Consider the following 19,521-nt stretch of genomic DNA (forward strand, 5'->3'; position numbering starts at 1 on the left):
CCCAGAATAACCACTTGACCCTTGAAGCCTGAGCCCCACATGCCAGTAGATGTTGATTCTGTTACAAAATGCTATATATACATTTTGAAAGAAAGGAAAAAACCTTAAGTCAAGTCCATCATTTAGTATCTCTAAAATTTAGAGGAACCATTCTAAAATGTAGGCAAAGTTTTATGCTGTCAATCATTCTGTAAGAGTAAGTGTCATTTTTTTATGATCCCCTTTCATGTATGACTGCTAGAGACAGTTTTGTATCCGTCTACCTCCTCTCTGTCTATCTCTCCTTCCCTCTCCCATCTCTCTGCTTACACATTACATTACGTCATTTAGCAGACACTTTTGTCCAAAGTGACTTACAATAGTACATTTTGTCACCAATAGTGCAACCAACTGTTTATTTTTTATTTTATTTTTAATAAAGAATGGTAAAAATAATATTCTATAGGTTAGTTCCAGACAGGAAGGGTTAGTTCAAGAGGGGTCGAGGTTTAACCTGAAGAGGTGTGTCTTTAGTCCCCGCCAAAAGATGGTCAGTGATTCAGCTGTTCTGACAGAGGGGGGGGGGGGCTCGTTCCACCATTGTGGCGCCAAGGATGTGAAGAGCCGACGTAGGGATGGAGGGGTGAGGCGACCTGCAAGGGTGGAGGAGCGGAGGGATCGAGAAGATGTTTGGAACCTGATGATAGATTGCAGATGTGTGTGTGTGTGTGTGTGTGTGTGGGGGGGGGGGGGGGGGGGGGGGGGGGGTTTGCAGTCTGATGTACTGCCCTGTAGGCCAGTACCAGAGATTCTTGAATTTGATACATGCAATGATGGGAAGCCAGTGAAGTGATGGGAAAAGGGGAGTGACATAAGATCATTTAGGTTGGTTGAACACCAGAAAGGCAGCGGCGTTCTGACTGAGATGCAACAGTCTGATGGCAGAGGCAGGTACCCCAGCCAGAAGAACATAGCAGTAGTCCAGGCAAGAGATGAGAAGTGCCTGGACCAGGAGCTGTGCCACTTCTCTTGTAAAGAAAGGTTGGATTTTGCGGATGTTGTACAGGGAGAACCTACAGGAGCGAGTAGTGGCAGCAATGTCGGCAGAGCAGGACAGCTGATTGTCCACGATCACCCCGATGTTCTTAGCAGCCCGTGAGGGTAACAGTGGAGACGGATAGGTCTGTGAGAGGGCAGTCTTTCCCAGGGAGAAAGAGTAGCTAGTCTTACACTGTGCACAGTACAGGTATTGTATGTTTAAGTCAGTTTATGTCACTGATTGACAGGCTCTCTAACCCAGTGGTTCTCTTTTCTGGTCAAGGCCCCCTAACTGAAACTAATTAGACCATTTGATAAGATTTTGTCCCAGGGTCCCCCATCTGATAAGACGTTTTGCTTTTGTGATGACCTTCCCACTCTTCTGGCCCTGTCTTGCCGGGGCCTGGTGTTGTGGTCATTAGGCTGATTGGGTGCACCTGGGCCTGATGCACTCATTGGGCTTTTAAAAGACCTTCAGACCATGCAGTTTCTCTCCCTTCTCCCCGGTGTACCTTTTCTTTCCTTTTGTTTGTTTAATATAGTTTGTGTTGGCTAGATAGTTTCCTTTAGTTTTAGTTAATAAATTATTCTTTTAACTTTTACTTTGGTGTATGACTCCCCTCATTTGTTACTTTTCTTGAGCCAGGTTGTAACATATGAGGGGAGTCATATACCAAAGTAAAAGTTAAAACTATATTTTTTTCGTAACTAAAACCAACTACTAGGGGAATAAAATAACAACACAAACTACATGAAAGAAACAGAACAAAAGGTGCATCGGTCAGGAGGGACAGTGATTGAATGGTCTAACTCTAAGGTCTTCTTAAGCCCAGGTGCACTCAACACCAGACAGGGCTAGGAGAGTGGGAGGGTCATCACACTAAGGTGTTTTATTACAGAAACTATATGAAAGCCATGACCAAAATAGTCGTTCATTCTGTCATTGTGTTACTTATGGATGGAATTCTAGTAAAAATAAAGTATTAGCCTTTTTGCTGGTGACCCTCTGGAACCCCCTTAAAGACCCCTGTGGGTCCCCAGACCCCCAACCACAAAGATAGATAAATAAATTATGGCCAGTATCAGAGTCACTGTAAAATAGGATAATCTCATAAGCACCAATTCTGACCCACATAAATGCCACAAAAAAAGAGAGAATAACAGAAATGATTGTAACCTATCTTTTTGTAATTTTTATCTGCATTTTGTAATGATGTTTTGTATGGAATTAGTTCATTAGCATTTAATAAATTGAGCTCCTCTGTCCTTGTGTTTTTGATTCAAGGCTATTCCAGTGAATTGCCGGCCACACACGTCAGACACTCCTCACGTAGCTTCCATTGACTTCCAGCCCTCCCTTTGGCATGGAGGCAGTCTGATCTTGATGTGCAGCATATGGTCACAAGGCTGAGCACGCGCTCGCCAGCTTTGCTTCCTTCTGCCTTGGCAGAGCTGAGAGACTTGTCAGTGTGTGGCTGTCTGACTGAACGAGACCTTACTTCCTGAGTGTGCGTGTGGTTGTGTGTACTGTGTACATGCACCTTGTGAGTTTGAATGCATTTGTGTATAGGCTCGGCTTGTGTGTGTGTGTGTGTGTGTGTGTGTGTGTGTGTGTGTGTGTGTGTGTGTGTCTGTCTGTGTGTGCATTTGTGGTTTGTGGGTGGATGTGTAAACATACAGTACACCTCTCTGTGTGAATGTGCATGCGTTGATGTGGATGTATTGAAGCTTGAATGTAGCTCATCTTGAATTTGATATCGATAGTATGGCTCTAACAAGCAACAGGCTGGTTAGCTCAGATGGTAGAGAACCAGACTTACAATGTAACAATCTTGGGGCTGAGGGTTCAAATCTCACCTGGAGCGAGTGCTTATTTGATAAGGATATATTTCACTTTATATTAGGGTACACAAAAAGAGTAACAAATGGACAGATAATGATTCAGTATTCATAAACTACTGAGTATGATGCACCACTTTACAATAGGGTACAAAAAGAGTAACTTTGTACAGGTAATAATTAAGTAATGATTCAGTATTCATAAACTACTGAGTATGATGCACCACTTTACAATAGGGTACACAAAAAGAGTACCTAATGGACAGGTAATAATTAAGTAATGAGTAACTAACAATTAACTATATACTCACAAACTGACCATTGACTAACCATTAACTAATGAGTAATTACTCTACTAAGGAACTAACAACTAATCATGAACTAATGATTAACTACTATACTCACAATGTGACCTTAACTAATGATTAACTAATATATTCACGGGAAGCACGTTTGTGTGAGATCGCATGAGGTCAAGTCAAGCTGAGTCATGGTAATTAGCTTAAACACTAACATCAGATTGTCTTTTTATTCTGAAAGCCTCTGCAGGCAGTGACCCCAGACCGTCTCTGACCCTTTGGGTTGTCTATCAGACTGTGTACGCTGTAAAGTGACATGTATGTAATATGCAGCTTATCGATAAAGTCACTCCTACAGTGTGTGTGGGTGTGCGTGCGTGCGCGTGCGTGCGTGTGTGTGTGTGTGTGTGTGTTTGTGAATAGTTAATGTATGGGTCTCAATGGCTGTCCTTCACGTGTTGGACTGATCCACCTGAGAATCCTGTAAGTGGCTCTCTAGTGGACCTGCATGAGAGCACTGGCTCGCACTCTCTCTCTCTCTCTCTCTCTCTCTCACACACACACACACACACACACACACACACACACACACACACACACACACACACACACACACAAACACACATGCAAGCACAAACATATTGTCAACCCAGTGCAGCAGTTTGCCAAACCATGCATTTCTCCTGAAAGATTAGCTTTGTGTACAATAAATATTGCCAGTTGTTGTTTTTGGTTTATGTTCAGTGGTTTCTATTAATAGATTAACCAATTTTGCATATTAGCAATGAATATGAATATGTCAGATTGGACTGTGCTGCTGCTCTAACTCTGTTTTTCTCATTTTGACATATCCATGCCAGCTGTGGATTAGTGGCACCACTGACAGGACCAATGTAACCTTGCCTTCACTCTGCTCTGCACTTCCTGCTATGGTAAACTCCTCCCAGCTCTGTGGCTGAGCAAGCGCCAGAGGGGGCGTGGCTTCTCTTGGTGATCTCGTTAAGGCATTGATGTGCCTCACCTGTCAGAAACATAATCATGCCTTTGGGCAGCGGAGGGGAAGGAATAGGACTAAAGGGGACTGGGAGTTTAAATGGGATGGTTAAAGCCAGGGAACAGGTGCACTAAAGGGGACTGGGAGTTTAAATGGGATGGTTAAAGCCAGGGAACAGGTGCACTAAAGGGGACTGGGAGTTTAAATGGGATGGTTAAAGCCAGGGAACAGGTGCACTAAAGGGGACTAGGAGTTTACATTGGATGGTTAAAGCCAGGGAACAGGTGCACTAAAGGGGACTGGGAGTTTACATTTGATGGTTAAAACCAGGGAACAGGTGCAATAAAGGGGACTAGGAGTTTACATTGGATGGTTAAAGCCAGGGAACAGGTGCACTAAAGGGGACTGGGAGTTTAAATGGGATGGTTAAAGCCAGGGAACAGGTGCACTAAAGGGGACTGGGAGTTTAAATGGGATGGTCAGGGAACAGGTGCACTAAAGGGGACTAGGAGTTTACATTGGATGGTTAAAGCCAGGGAACAGGTGCACTAAAGGGGACTGGGAGTTTAAATTGGATGGTTAAAGGGAACAGGAGGACTAAAGGGGACTGGTAGTTTAAATTGGATGGTTAAAGGGAACAGGAGGACTAAAAGGGACTGGGAGTTTAAATTGGATGGTTAAAGGGAACAGGAGGACTAAAGGGGACTGGGAGTTTAAATTGGATGGTTAAAGGGAACAGGAGGACTAAAGGGGACTGGGAGTTTAAATTGGATGGTTAAAGGGAACAGGAGGACTAAAGGGGACTGGGAGTTTAAATTGGATGGTTAAAGGGAACAGGAGGACTAAAGGGGACTGGGAGTTTAAATTGGGTGGTTAAAGGGAACAGGAGGACTAAAGGGGACTGGGAGTTTAAATTGGATGGTTAAAGGGAACAGGAGGACTAAAGGGGACAGGGAGTTTAAATTGGATGGTTAAAGGGAACAGGAGGACTAAAGGGGACTGGGAGTTTAAATTGGATGGTTAAAGGGAACAGGAGGACTAAAGGGGACTGGGAGTTTAAATTGGATGGTTAAAGGGAACAGGAGGACTAAAGGGGACTGGGAGTTTAAATTGGATGGTTAAAGGGAACAGGAGGACTAAAGGGGACTGGGAGTTTAAATTGGATGGTTAAAGGGAACAGGAGGACTAAAGGGGACTGGGAGTTTAAATTGGATGGTTAAAGGGAACAGGAGGACTAAAGGGGACTGGGAGTTTAAATTGGATGGTTAAAGTGTTGAGCAGGCAGACCTTTATGTGCTGCTAATGGCAAAATAGGGCATTAGAGTAGGCCATCAGAGCACAACACTCACCATGGGGGAGTCATGTTTGCCCTGTCAGACAAACGGGTATGTTAAATGTGGCAAATGTATCACTGCTGGAAGAAATTATGAGTGGAGACAAGTTGTACTAATGCAGTAATAATCATATTTTTGTCGGTTTATCCAAATGATGACTCACGCCAATTACAAACTAGCTACTGCAAAATACATTCAATCTGTCTTTGCATGTAGGGGTGGTTATGTGTGTGTGTGTGGGTGTGTGTGTGTGTGTGTGTGTGTGTGTGTGTGTGTGTGTGTGTGTGTGTGTGAGTGTGTGTGTGTGTGTGTGTGTGTGTGTGTGTGTGTGTGTGTGTGTGTGTGTGAGTGTGAGTGTGTGTGTGTGTGTGTGTGTGTGTGTGTGTGTGTGTGTGTGTGTGTGTGTGTGTGTGTGTGTGTGTGTGTGTGTGTGTGAGTGTGAGTGTGTGTGTGTGTGTGTGTGTGTGTGTGTGTGTGTGTGTGTGTGTGTGTGTGTGTGTGTGAGACACACACACGTGTGTGACTAAAACGTGACTGGTCTGTCTCCGCGGCTGCTGGACACACACACTTGGTGAAGTAGACTTGCTGTGCCATGCCAGCTCCTATTTCTACCCATCTCACGCTCAGCCAGGCGGACAGGCAGAGCTCAGCCCTACCCTGCCTCTCTCTTTCAGTCTATCTGTCCTCAAGTCCTGGAGATGACCAGTGGATCCCTGCCTGGTCATTCACATGGCAGGTTGGAGGCAACACATCAGCACAACCGACCTGAATAGATGTAATGGACACTTCAGAATTTGCTGTACGTCTGTGATAGCTTGCTCTACCTCTTTTACCAGAGTATTGACTAATGCAGTGGTTCTCTTCACGTCAAGGAGCCCTAAACTGACACAAATTAGACCACTGACCCCCATTTGATAAGATTTTGTCCCAGGGGGGCCCCCCCTCTAATCAGATTTTAGCTTTTGTGAAGACCCTCCCACTCTCCTGGCCCTGTCTGGTAGGAGCCTCGTATTGGGGTTGTTATGCTGATTGGATGCACCTGGGCCCTGACTGATGCAACTTTTGTTCTGTTTGTTTGTTGTTTGTTTAATGTAGTTTGTTCGTGTTGACTAGTTATTTTCCCCTTATTTTTACTTAATAAATGGTTTACTGGGGTGGAGCGGAAATCATCAATGGAAACAAACTGTTGCTGGTTGGAGAGGTAGGATATGAACCAAGAAAGGGCCGTGCCAGTGAGGCCCAGGTGGTGAGAGAGGCGGTTGAGGAGATTGGTGTGGGAAATTGTGTCAAAGGCTGCAGACAGGTCCAGGAGGATGAGAATACTGATATGGCCGGAATCAGAAGTGATGAGGTCATTAGTGATTTTGGTGAGGGCAGTCTCTGTGCTGTGATGGACTCTGAAACCAGATTGAAGGGGTTCATAGAACTCATGGTTGGACATGTGTTGGTGAACTTGGGAGGCAACTGCTCTTTCCAGGATTTTGCTGAGGAAAGGTTGGAGGTTGGAGATCGGGCGGTAATTGTTGAGGTCATCCGGGTCCAGAGCTGGTTTTTTGAGGATGGGAGTGACTGAGGCCATTTTTAAACTGGAGGGAACTGTGCCGGATTCCAAGGAGCAAGTGATAATGTCCGTCATGATGGGGCAGAGGGTGGGAAGGGATGCCTTGACCAGGGCTGTGAGTATGGGGTCCAGAGAGCAGGTGGAGGACTTGGCCTTGGAGACCAGCTTCGCCACGTGGGGAGTGTCCCACAGGGGAGAAAGAGGAGAGGCAGCACTGAGGCAGGCAAGCAGTGGGGGGAGTGACACTCTGAGGCTGCGATGCAGGTGATCAAAAACGTGGACAGCCTGGGTTGAGTTGGGGTTGAGTCATGCTGCTTTTGGTCCCTGCTCTGTTGAGGTTCTAGGGCTGTGTACCCGGTACCATACGGTGACGTGAAAACACTGCAGACGACTGATTGGTCAGGCAGAATCGTGTTTACTGTAGGCATCTACTGTCAATGCTGGATACCAGTTTAGTGGGGCTTACCTTCTCTTCTGTTATTTCCAGAAGTAATTTCTTTTGTGTTGCTGCCTTCGGCTCTGGTGAAATAAAATCGATCTCCTTGCTCAGCTTTAACGGTGGTTTTCAATTGTTTTGAGAGAGAAAAAGTCCGCTAGGCCGCAGGCGGGGGTTTAGCGAAGCCGCGGTCTTGCCTGGTGAGAGGCCGCCGGGGTAGAGGCTTCCTTTCTCCCCGTAGCGCCTCTCCCGTCCCCGCGCAGCGCATGCATGTGAGTTTGAGTAACAACAAAGTGATATCCATTCTCCTAGCCGATTGTCACATTTGCCCATGTACACTGTAGGTCATTTAGAGGCACCAGTATTTCATAATCAGTTTAAAAGTTCCGTGTATGGATTTCATTTTAACGTTATATGTTATAGCCTACTTTGGCTATGGGCGGAAGGCAGATATGCGCTTGCTATGACGACCAGGTGTGGGCGGTGGCAAGTAAACTTGCTATAGAAACAGAGTCTATATCAAGTAGAGCCGAGTAAGACCAGATCGAGTAGAGCTGTACTGTGCTGTTATATGTGGTGGAAATGAGCCATAAGGGCCTTAAAGGAACACTCTGCCCATTTTCAACCAGCTTTGTATCATTAGAACATCAGTAGTATATCAGAAAACTGTTAACGGTTTTGAAGTCTGTCATTTAATTTGACAGTTATTGAGTGTTAAAGTGTGGACCAGTGACATCACTGGTCCACACTAACTCAAATTAATAACTCATTAACTCAAATCAACTCTCAATAACTGTCAAACTAGATGAATGATGAATAGTTTGACAGTTATTGAGAGTTGATTTGAGTTAATGAGTTATTCATTTGAGTTAGTGTGGACCAGTGATGTCACTGGTCCACACTTTAACACTCAATAACTGTCAAATTAAATGACAGACTTCAAAACCATTTACAGTTTTCTGATATACTACTGATGTTCTAATGATACAAAGCTGGTTGAAAATGGGCGGAGTGTTCCTTTAAGATGGACAGTGAGGCCAGTTTATTTTTTTTACCTTTTTGTACCAAAGTTCTGGGTTTGAATCCATCCTGGGACCTTTGTCACATGTCCCCCAAACTATCCTGTCTCTCTACTGCTGAGTTATAAATAAAAGCAGAAATGGCAAAGGGGGGGATCGGAATTAATTAAAGTCAAGATCTATACCAAACAAAATTATTACCTTAGCAAAGATAGTGCAGCATTATTTGCAGAAAAGATATAGGGGAAGGTGTGACTACAGTATGTGATCAAATGCAATCACACACTTTGTGCAACACGAGTGACAACGTTGTCACACAATCTGACCGCTGTGTGCTTTGTCACTCAACATGACGTCAGCTAAATAGTGTCTCTTTAGTCTTCCTCACACACACGTGAGTCATCGGGTGCATTCCCTGCCGCAGCTAACGAGATTCCCCCTCATTAAGTCCTTTAAGACATAATCTGTATGAGGAAGGTGCATGAGGGATATGGGGGGAAGGAGAAGGAACAAGTGTTGAAATGTGGAGTAAATCCTCACAACAGAGAGAGGTCATTTGCTCCTGAGAGGGAAACTGGGCACACAGCACACAGCTTTCTCTGCTTTCTTCCACAGCTGTGAGGAGCTTTCTCTGGTGAGGAGCTGTGGGGAGCTTTCTCTGGTGAGGAGCTGTGGGGAGCTTTCTCTGGTGAGGAGCTGTGAGGAGCTTGCTTGTTGGATATCGGTGGAGGCCATCTGGTTGATAAGGATTTCTTGCTGTGAGCCTCTAGGCCTCCTGTGGCCACCTGGGTAAGAAAACAGCGGACTGTCTGGACGGCTGAAAGTCTGTGTGAAGGCTTAGTCTGAATAAGCAGCAGTAGCGAATAAATAATTAAACTGAATAGCATGGTTTCTTTGAGTGTCACCTCTGTCCCACTCACTCAATCTGTACTTCCCTTCTCTCTTTGGGTTTCAATCTAGATGACAAACATTTCATGTAACCTCTGTATGCAGGAGTGGGAGTGTGTCTGTGTCTAATTATAAGCCTTGTCTGACTGTCTGTCCTTGTCATAGACAGTAAAAGAGTCCTTGTCCTTGGCAGGTCTCCACCCTTGAGTTATCACCGCCGCAGATCCTGGCGGTGACTGCTTCACTTGAGACACTTGAGTGCATGTCCCGCAGGCTCATCACAGTAACAGAACATGAGCGAAGGAGACTACCATTATATATTCACCCAGCATCTGGCAACTAAGTAGGGTCGAGGACAATCCCGTTCTGACAGAGCACCGGTGCGTCATGGACTCTGCGGTGAAGAAGTCTCTGAGAAGGCCCATCAAGAAGCTGAGCAGCTGTGTGTCGGGGGTGAAGGAGAAGGAGGTGTTGGCCAGGCACAGGAAGAGGAGGAGCAGAGGTGGAGGAGGCAGAGGAGGATGTAGCAGGCTGGCCAAGAGCCCCCTCATCCGAACTCCACGCGCCAAAGACCCCTCAGTCGTCTGCTCCTACCAGGCCGACCTGGAGAATGCAAGGTACTGAAAGTGGACACAGTCTAAACCCACACGGCCACCACTTGCAGGAGAGAAGCATATAAACTATTTATCGATTTATCGGCCGTATATCGGTATCAGCCGATATTCGCCTTGTTGCCTGCCATCGGCCTATCGGCAAAAAATATGACATTTACCGGTTGCAGTGGCCGATGTTTATCTGTTGTGTTGCATCAATTTTGCGCTGGCTAAATGTCCAATGCTCATTCAAAGATACAGTGTGAGGAAGGGCTGAAAGACTTTAAAACAGCTGTTATTTTTTATAATGAAGATTTCTTTGTTTCACTGTCACAAAAGGGATAATATATAACAGCAAAAACAAAACAAACAAACAAGAAAAAAAACGGCATCGGCTATTGGCCAAATTGTTATTTTAAAAGTTTGTATTGTATCGGACCAGAATTTCACAATGGGTGCATTCCTAACAAAGCACATGAGATGGTTGGATGCTGAATGGAATATGGATGTATCGTTCTTAGCAGAATACAGCTTTTCCCTTGGTGTTGAAGTTATAATAGCATGTCGATAGAGTCACAGTGACTCTATCACTCACATAGGGCTTTCACACCGGCAGGGCTCCGTGCCGGTTCCGGTTCCAGAACCCTAATCTGAACTGGCCGGCGCGTTCAGACCGAAAAAATAATTGGTTCGGAACCTGAAAAGTTGGTTCTCAGCGGAACCAAAAAATAGTTGGTTTTCCTTGGGAACCGTGACATCATCAGTGGGCGTGTCTCATTCTAGGCTGTGAAAACGAGCAGGAAGGAGAAGAAGGCAGTGACAACACAGAGAAAAATAATTTGCAGTGTTCTCCTGAGGAAACCAAATGTTTAGTGGCGATTTGGACATCTACCGAATCTCAAGAAAAGCTAGAAAGCCGTACAAGAAAGAGCAAGTCATATGCTGAACTTGCAGAAGAGAGGGCCAAGGCTGGGTTCACTCGAACGCCAGACCAAATAATTAATAAACTTAAAAAAATAAAAAAAAATTAAGGAGGACTACCGAATAATGTCCTCCCACTTTGGTTCCGCTTAAACTGGTGTGAACACGGGCTGGTTCGCCAGAAAGCACCAAGGTTCTGAGACTCCAGAACGGAGCCAGAGCCAGAACCAGAACCGTGTCTGTCTGAAAGCGGTAACAGTGACTCAGTCATCTGTGAGTGCCTGCTTCACTTTGCTTGCATTATACCAGGCAACTAGAAACAAACCAACTTAATTCAAGTCTTCTATGCTGTGAGGTGGAAATCCATTTAGCTGAATTCAGTCTGTCTGCCATAAGCCTGCTGAAGTTGTGTTTATTTTGCTGTGTGTTCACAGAAAGCTGCGAGAGGCAATGAATGCTCAGAAGAATGCGGAGAGAGCAGCTATGAGAGCTCACTTCAGGAGAAAATATCAACTGTCCAAGGTCTGTGTGAGCATGGGTGAGAGAGAGAGAGAGAGAGAGAGAGAGAAGAGGCAGACACTGACTGTATTTTCCCTTAACTTTCAAAAACAAAATAATGTCTGAGTTTTCCGATCTGCACAGGCTATTTCTATTACATTTCCCCCCCAAAACTGGTCCATGTCAAATGTAACCCTTCACCCCTCTTGTTCTTCCATCTCTCCTCCACAATTAGAACCCTAAGGACAGCAACCACCTGAGGTCTGTCGGAGGGAAAGTGTCACTCCCCCGTGAGCTGGCTAAAATGGTTCATCCCGAAACCAAGAGCAAGGACGAAGGATACAACCTGCTGAGGGCATTCCAAGGCCTCAGCTTCAATGTGGGGGTGATCCCAGGGAGCAAACACACAATACACACAAGACGCACACCCCTACGCCAGCAAATGGGGACCCTTGTAAAGTCATGTGAACAGTATGTCATCAGACAGAGCACCAAACTGCAAACTGTCAATCATCCCAGTTTCTTTTCTTATTGTTTGTGTATTGGTTTATTACAGTACTTTAAGTTAAGTTAAGTTAAGTTAAGTTATCCTTTATTTATCCCCATGGGGAAATTCATCCTCTGCATTTGACCCATCCTCTACTAGGAACCTTCCTAGAACTAGGAGCAGTGGGCAGCCGCAGTGCAGCGCCCGGGGACCAACTCCTGTTCTTTACTGTACTTTACATTTATTGGGGTGTCTGGGTAGTGCAATGGTAGATTCCCTGCCTACCATCTCAAGGGTTGCAGATTTGAACCCCCGTGTTACCTCCGGCTTGGATGGGCGTCCATACAGGCATATTTGGCCGTGTCTGCGGGTAGGAAGCTGGATTATCCTGGATGCTGCACTAGTGCCTCCTCTGGCCGGTAGGGGTGCCTGTTTGGGGGGAATAGCACACAGACTGTTTGAAGTTAGTTAGCTTTATTGTCTTCCACTCAGATACTGAGCTGTGTAAGGCGAGGGGTCGTGGCGAGTGAGTGAAGCTCGCGAGCTGCGCGAGCACACAAAGCGTCCAAGGCACACGAAATGAGCACACAATTTTTCTAGTTGTAGTAACTGCCAGATAATGCGTATCATTATCATGTCATTACGTGATAATGTAATGACCATTTAAATAGGTTGAAAATGTGATTCCCAGATCATTCCCAGATAATGTTTTTTTTTTTTTTTTTTTTTTTTTTACTTATGATGTAATAATAATTTGACTGATAATGTAATATCTCAAGTTATTTAGTAGATTCTTATTCATGAGTATGCGCTTATTATGTTTTTTTCTCGTTTTTTCACAACAGGCAAAAGGAAAACAAAAACATAATGTGCGAGTAGAGACAGGAAACCCTAGGTGGGCTTGTTCTGAGTCTTACCTCAGAAATAAAACCAATATTGATAATAATCCGTACAAAGCATTACATTACATTACAGTACAAAGCATTGCATTATTAGTCAATATTATTATTACATCAGTTAAAAATATGTTATACCCCTTCCTTATTATGTAAACTGCCGTATGACTGTCATTATATTATAATGACAGTCATACGGCAGTTCTAAGTGCCTGTTAATGTAATAATGTGATTACATCACTTATTTAGGAATTTATTACATTAACAGGTTTGCTCACATTTTCAGCTTTCTTAGATGACCATTCTGTTACATGTTAACAAGTTATTACGTTATCCAGCAGTTATCACATGCAGTTGCTACAAACTGAACAGCAGACATTATGTCGTAAGACACTATTGTTATTGTACTAGAATCTATAGGTAGTTCGTAGCTGCATGCAGGCGTCTCAGCCTCTCTAAAGCTATAGGTCCAGTTTGGTGATCTATACACAAGTAAGGAACCTCAGAGCAACACATATCCACCAAGTACAAGGGAATGTTTGATGAAATCTACTTTTTATGTAGCCTACTTATATGATTAACTGATTAACTGAACAATTTGTTGTGTTTTTCTTTTGTAAATAACCTCTGACCTGTCTTGCGTAAATGTGTAAGCCAAATGTGATGTTGTTTTGCTCTGATAACTGGTGAATTTTGCTGGCATTGACCTGATGCTGGAGTGTAAATACTTGAAATGTAGTCGACTATAAATAGTCTCACACCGACCAATCGTTTTTACACTATGAAGCCAAGCTACAACCGAAGCACCTTGGATGGTTCTCTACAAACACTTTGCCAACCAACCAACAGACATTCTGAGCCTTTTTATTTTTTGTTGACTAGATTTGACCAAACTTGTAATAAAGACTTGTTCGGCCAGCGCTGGACTTACTATCAAAATATGTACAGCCGTGTGTGTGTGTGTGTGTGTGTGTGTGTGTGTGTGTGTGTGTGTGTGTGTGTGTGTGTGTTTATTTGTTTATTTGTTTATTTGTTTATTTAAAAGGATCCCCATTAGCCGCCGCCGAAACGACCGCTAGTCTTCCTGGGGTCCAAACACAATACACATTACGTTACAAACAATTGTAAACAGTAGACAGTAAAGTGCAGTAGTAAAATACCATATTAAAAATGATAAGAAATATTAAATGCATTGCAATACAGGCAAAATCACAGAAAAACATAGTAAAAACCAATACAAAATAGGATAGAAAAACAACAATAGTTTGGTCAGCTAATTATATAGCTGGCCTATTGCGCAGACAACAATTTGTCTAAAAAGACACTACTATTCAAAACATAAAATTCCAAGTAGTGTTAAAGTGTAGTCCTGAGCATCAATGTGTGTTTGCTGGTGTTTGAGAGTGCAGCTGGGATCTTAACTTCCTTTTAAAACCAACCCTCCCATGAATGGAGGAAATATTTCCTGGTAGACAATTCCAGGCCTTTATAGATCTGTATATGACAGTCTTCTTCATATAGTTGGTGTTGGGTCTAGGCAAAATCAGTTGTCGCCTACTAGCCCCTCTTGTGGAGTGTGTGTGAGTACTTGAGCTATAAAAAATGCTGCTGAAAATAAAACCAGGAATTTGGGTATGAATAACTTTGTGAAAATGTAAAAGTAGGATGGATGATAGTCTCTGCTCAACAGTGAGCCATATGAGACGTGTATGCATGTCAGCTATGCTAGACCTAGGTGTGTGTGTGTGTGTGTGTGTGTGTGTGTGTGTGTGTGTGTGTGTGTGTGTGTCTGTATGTGCGTGCGTGCATGCGCGCGTGTGTGTGTGTGTGTGTGTGCGTGCGTGCGTGTGTGTGTGTGTGTGTGTGTGTGTGTGTGTGTGTGTTCTAGATCAGCCTGACATTTGGGCTATGTTGCGTTTCTCTTGAACTCTGGGCCTTCAGATCATAAATCATCACCTTTATCTATTCCTCAGAGTGATGGAGGACAGGACAGGGTTAGGGGGATGAGACAGAGGGAGGGAGGTAACCACAGAGAAGGAGATCAGGGGATGAGACTGGAGGGCAGAGACTCCATCCCATTGGTTAGACCATGTGGAGCATGTCTGTCCGGCTGGCTGCGTGTATCGGTGAGCAGGGGATGAGTGGGCCCGGCAATCCACTTTTTAGTGCAGCAGCGCGAAGGCCTCTGTGTGCGTCTGCAACTGGGACGGTGGCTGGAGGAAAGGTGGAGAAGAGAAAAGCAGCAGCCAAAGACAGCACAGGAGTTCAGAAGAGGGCTGTGGACGCACGTGTGCGGAGCTTTGAGGAGATCCCTCACACAGGGAGGAGCGGCTGGGTCAACCTGGTGAAGTTCTGGAGAGAAGATCGGTTCCGGCTGCTCCATAAACACATGGAGAGGACCTTCAACACCCTCGGCCCAATCTACAGGTAGCTGGGGGAGATACTAGAAGGACAGTGTCACAAGCCTGTTTTTTATTTTGAGAGAGAGAGAGAGAGAAATACACCTGCATCTTGGGATTAGTTGGGCACCTGCAGCACAGGAACCAGAATACTGAGAATTATGTGCAACATGGAAGTTTTAGTATGCATCTGTGTCAGGCAGCAGTGTCTATTGGTTATAGCCTGCAGTACAGTCTTTCTGCCTCTGTGTGTGTGTGTGTGTGTGTGTGTGTGTGTGTGTGTGTGTGTGTGTGTGTGTGTGTGTGTGTGTGTGTGCGTGCGCGTGCGTGTGTGCGCGTGTGTGTGTGTGTGTGTGTGTGTGTGTGTGTTGGTTATAGCCTGCAGTACAGTCTTTCTGCATCTGTGTGTGTGTGTGTGTGTGTGTGTGTGTGTGTGTGTGTGTGTGTGTGTGTGTGTGTGTGTGTGTGTGTGTGTGTGTGTGTGTGTGTGTGTGTGTTGGTTATAGCCTGCAGTACAGTGTTTCTGCCTCTGTGTGTGAAGGGAGCGCCTGGGCACCCAGAGCAGTGTGAACATCATGTTGCCGGCCGACATCAGCGAGCTGTTCCGCTCTGAGGGCCTGTACCCTCGACGCATGACCCTGCAGCCGTGGGCCACACACAGAGAGACACGGCAGCACAGCAAGGGAGTCTTCCTCAAGTCAGTCAAGCTTGTGTGGAGTTGGGATTGGAGTTTGGGGAAAGAAAAAATACAGGAAATCAAATTGGAATCTTAGGAAGTTTAATTGAATTCAGTGAAATTCCATGCTTTTTTGTCCTAGGCTATTTTATGCACAACATGTAATTGTATATATACATACCTTATTGTTGAATGTATTTGATATTTTTATTTCATTCATAATTTTGTATTTATAATGTTTAGCCTACCAAGTCAAGACAGCCTCTATTAGAAGTGCAATTCCACTGAATTCAATTGTGTTTTCGTTGACATTCCTATTGAATTCCCATTCTGCCCATAGGGCTCCTTGAGGGTTTTCCAGGGGGTCCCCAGCAAAAAGGAGAAACATTTATTTTCACTATCATTCCATCCATAAGTAACCCAATGACAGAATGCATGACTATTTTCTTCATGGGCTTCATACCCTTTCTGTAATAAAACATAAAAAGCAAAAATCCTATCAGATGGGGCACCCTGGGACAAAATCTTATCAAATGGGGGTCTGTGGTCTATTTTGTGTCAGTTTAGGGGTCCTTGACATGAAAAAGAAAACCACTGCCAACTGGATGCAATACCAATCCCAACTCCAAATCCAGGACTTTATTTTCAAATCAGGGTACCATGCATACTCAATTGAATTCATGAATGGCCATGACCCTGGTATGAGTGTGTGTTGCATCATCATCATCATCATCATCATCATCTCACTAAACGGGTGGATTTGGGCATTTGAGCGTTTCTCTTCTCTGCACAGGAACGGGGAAGAGTGGCGATCCGACCGTTTGCATCTCAACAAGGAGGTGATGATGAGTGCAGCCGTGCAGCGCTTCCTCCCCCTGCTCCATGAGGTCGCAGGGGACTTATGTCGGACGCTGCGGGCGAGAGTAGAGAGGGAGGGGCGCGGGGCGGACGGGAGGCGGAGTCTGACCATCGACCCCAGTCCGGACCTCTTCCGCTTCGCACTGGAAGGTCAGAGGTCATCCCATGACCATTTGAGATCTGTGATTTCTTCTGTGTGTGATTGTGCAGTGCCAGTGAAAGTACGTCATCCACAGTCATCCACTTGAGTCATATAGCCTACCTGCTGACATCAGCTAGCCTACCTGCTGACATCAGCTAGCCTACCTGCTGACATCAGCTAGCCTACCTGCTGACATCAGCTGTACCAACTTATGTCTGAAGAATCCTTCTCATGTCCGAAGAATTGTGTGCTCAGTAGGCTCGGAATAGCCCCTCTCTCTCTCCCTCTCTCTCTTTATCTCCATCTCTCTCTCCTGTTATCATGTCCCTTTGATTTTCAAATATTCACACCTCTTATATGCATCAAACCACATTTTAACCTGAGGCACATGCGTCGTTAACATAATATAGATTTAGGAGGTCATGGAGTGTATTTATGCATATATATATATATGCATAAATACACTGCATATATGTGTATATATATATATATATATATATATATATATATATATATATATATATATATATAAATAGATACATCAGCGTAGCTTGAGATGATGTGGAAAGCTTCAGCATTCTTTCACCAGGTCTGCTCCTTTCATGTGCCTATCTGGAACGTGTAACATTCACAAGTGTGAATGTGTGTGTGTGTGACTCAGTGTGGGCCTGTGTGTGTCCCTATACACGTATCCATGTGTGTGTGTATAGGAGTGTGTGCGTGTGCACATGTATCCATGTGTGTGTGTATAGGAGTGTGTGCGTATGCGTGAGAAAAGGGGGGAGGGTTGATGACTTTGAGTCATGTCATGGGTGAATGTCTGCTCTTAATGGGCCACAGCACAAGAAGCCAAGTGCTAAGCCAGGGTAGGAATAGACCAGCAAGAAACTCTATCCCAGTCACTGATCTGTTGCTAATAACACAAACATGTCTGCTGGCTGATGGATGTCTGGTGGATCTGCTGTCTGTGGAGAGATGATTCATGCAATCAGAAGTTAAAAGTCACTTGTTGTATGGAGCTTTATTGAAAAAAGTTCTATCTCCAAAAGGCCACCCCCCCCCCCCCCCCCCATTCTCTCCCCAATTGTACTTGGCCAATTTCCCCCTGCTGACCTGGTCACTGCTCCACCGTCTGCCGATCTTCCTCCGACACATGTGCAGTTGCCAGCCGCTTCTTTTCACCTGACAGCGGGGAGCTTCACTGGCAGGACGGAGGACGTAGCACGTGGGAGGATCACACTATTTCCACCAGTTCCCTTCCGCCCCGAACAGGCGCCCCGACCGACCAGAGGAGGCGGTGGTGCAGCAACCAGGACACATACCCTCAATCCGGCTTCCCACCCGCAGACACAGCCAATCGTGCCTGTATGTACGCCCAACCAAGCCAGAGGTCAAAAGGCCATGTTTTACTTAGGGACTAAGCTAAGGGAGCTTCATCATGTGCGGATCCTACTTCTTTCCTACATTTGAAGGTATTTTTGATCCAGCACCCAGGTCAGTGTTTTTGTTGGATGTGCGTGTCTTTTTTTCCAATTTTACTTATAGGGACGAAGCCTTTCCTTTAGCTTGACCACGATGCATTTTTGAGGTTATGCAACAAGTTCAGAAAGGCTTTCAATAACCCAAAAGTCATAGAATATGTTCAACCCATAGAGGGTGTGTAAGCCTTTATTTCAAGGCATGTAGGAGAGGACTGAATGTTGACTTCATTCAAGTTACAGTATGAGGTTCTGACATGACAACAACGATATACTGTTTATTTAGACTTTAATGAGTATTTACCTTTACCCTTTGGTCAAAAGAAAGATTAAAATAAATTGTAATTTGCTTCAATCTTGTGGCATTTTTCATTTTATAAGTGCCAATATATCACTTATTCCAACTATTAACATGCAGTAACTAACCTTGAAGCAACTCTATCTCATTCTCCCCCCCCCCCCCCAAACCCTTCCCCCTGCAGCCAGTTGCCATGTGCTCTATGGGGAGCGTATTGGCCTCTTCGCCTCTTCTCCCTCCCAGGAGTCCCAGAAGTTCATCTGGGCGGTGGAGAGAATGCTGGCCACCACCCCTCCTCTCCTCTACCTGCCCCCTCGCCTACTGCACAACATCGGCGCGCCCCTGTGGAAACAGCATGCCACTGCATGGGACCATATCTTCAGCCATGGTGAGATGCATTACCTGCACTGAATGGACTCAGAAAGTTCATCCAACACTCTTCGCTCAGGACCACAATGGAAATAAGTTTAACGACTTTATTATGATATCCTGATGAATTATTTTATACTGTATGCTTGTTGGTGTATTGCATTTTTTATTTATTTTTTCTCAGTTTTCACAAAAACATGGATGTCACGAAATACAAAAAAACTCTTTTTCTTTTTTCTCCCGCCTCCCAGCCCCCACCCACCCCATGGGGACTGAAAAAAAACAACAACAAAAAAACAACAACACCAAAAACAACTACAAAATAAAAACAACTACAACAACAACAATAACAATAATGGACAGATGTGTGTGCGACTGTGCGTACAGTAATTTGGCTCACAGTAAACCACTTCTTCTCTGCTGCAATTAAACACTGCTCTCTCACAGTTGGTCAATAATATATTTAATAAAGGGTTGCCATATGCTATCGAAATTATACTTAGGCCCTCGTACAGCAAA

General features: G+C 44.7%; 1 protein-coding gene across 1 annotated transcript in view; it reads left to right on the forward strand.

Moving 5' to 3' along the window:
- Positions 1–9,774: 9,774 nt before the first annotated feature.
- The window catches only part of cyp11c1 (cytochrome P450, family 11, subfamily C, polypeptide 1), a gene marked incomplete at both ends in the record, with an annotated part of 12,897 nt that continues 3,150 nt past the window's right edge, over positions 9,775–19,521 (forward strand). The window contains 7 exon segments of the mRNA XM_083633725.1: positions 9,775–10,004; positions 11,336–11,423; positions 11,635–11,784; positions 15,007–15,209; positions 15,723–15,878; positions 16,651–16,865; positions 18,818–19,021. Coding sequence (XP_083489851.1) covers positions 9,775–10,004; positions 11,336–11,423; positions 11,635–11,784; positions 15,007–15,209; positions 15,723–15,878; positions 16,651–16,865; positions 18,818–19,021 — 1,246 coding nt within the window.

This window comes from Poromitra crassiceps (genome assembly GCF_964638095.1).
Source record: "Poromitra crassiceps genome assembly, chromosome: 1".
NCBI lineage: Eukaryota > Metazoa > Chordata > Actinopteri > Beryciformes > Melamphaidae > Poromitra > Poromitra crassiceps.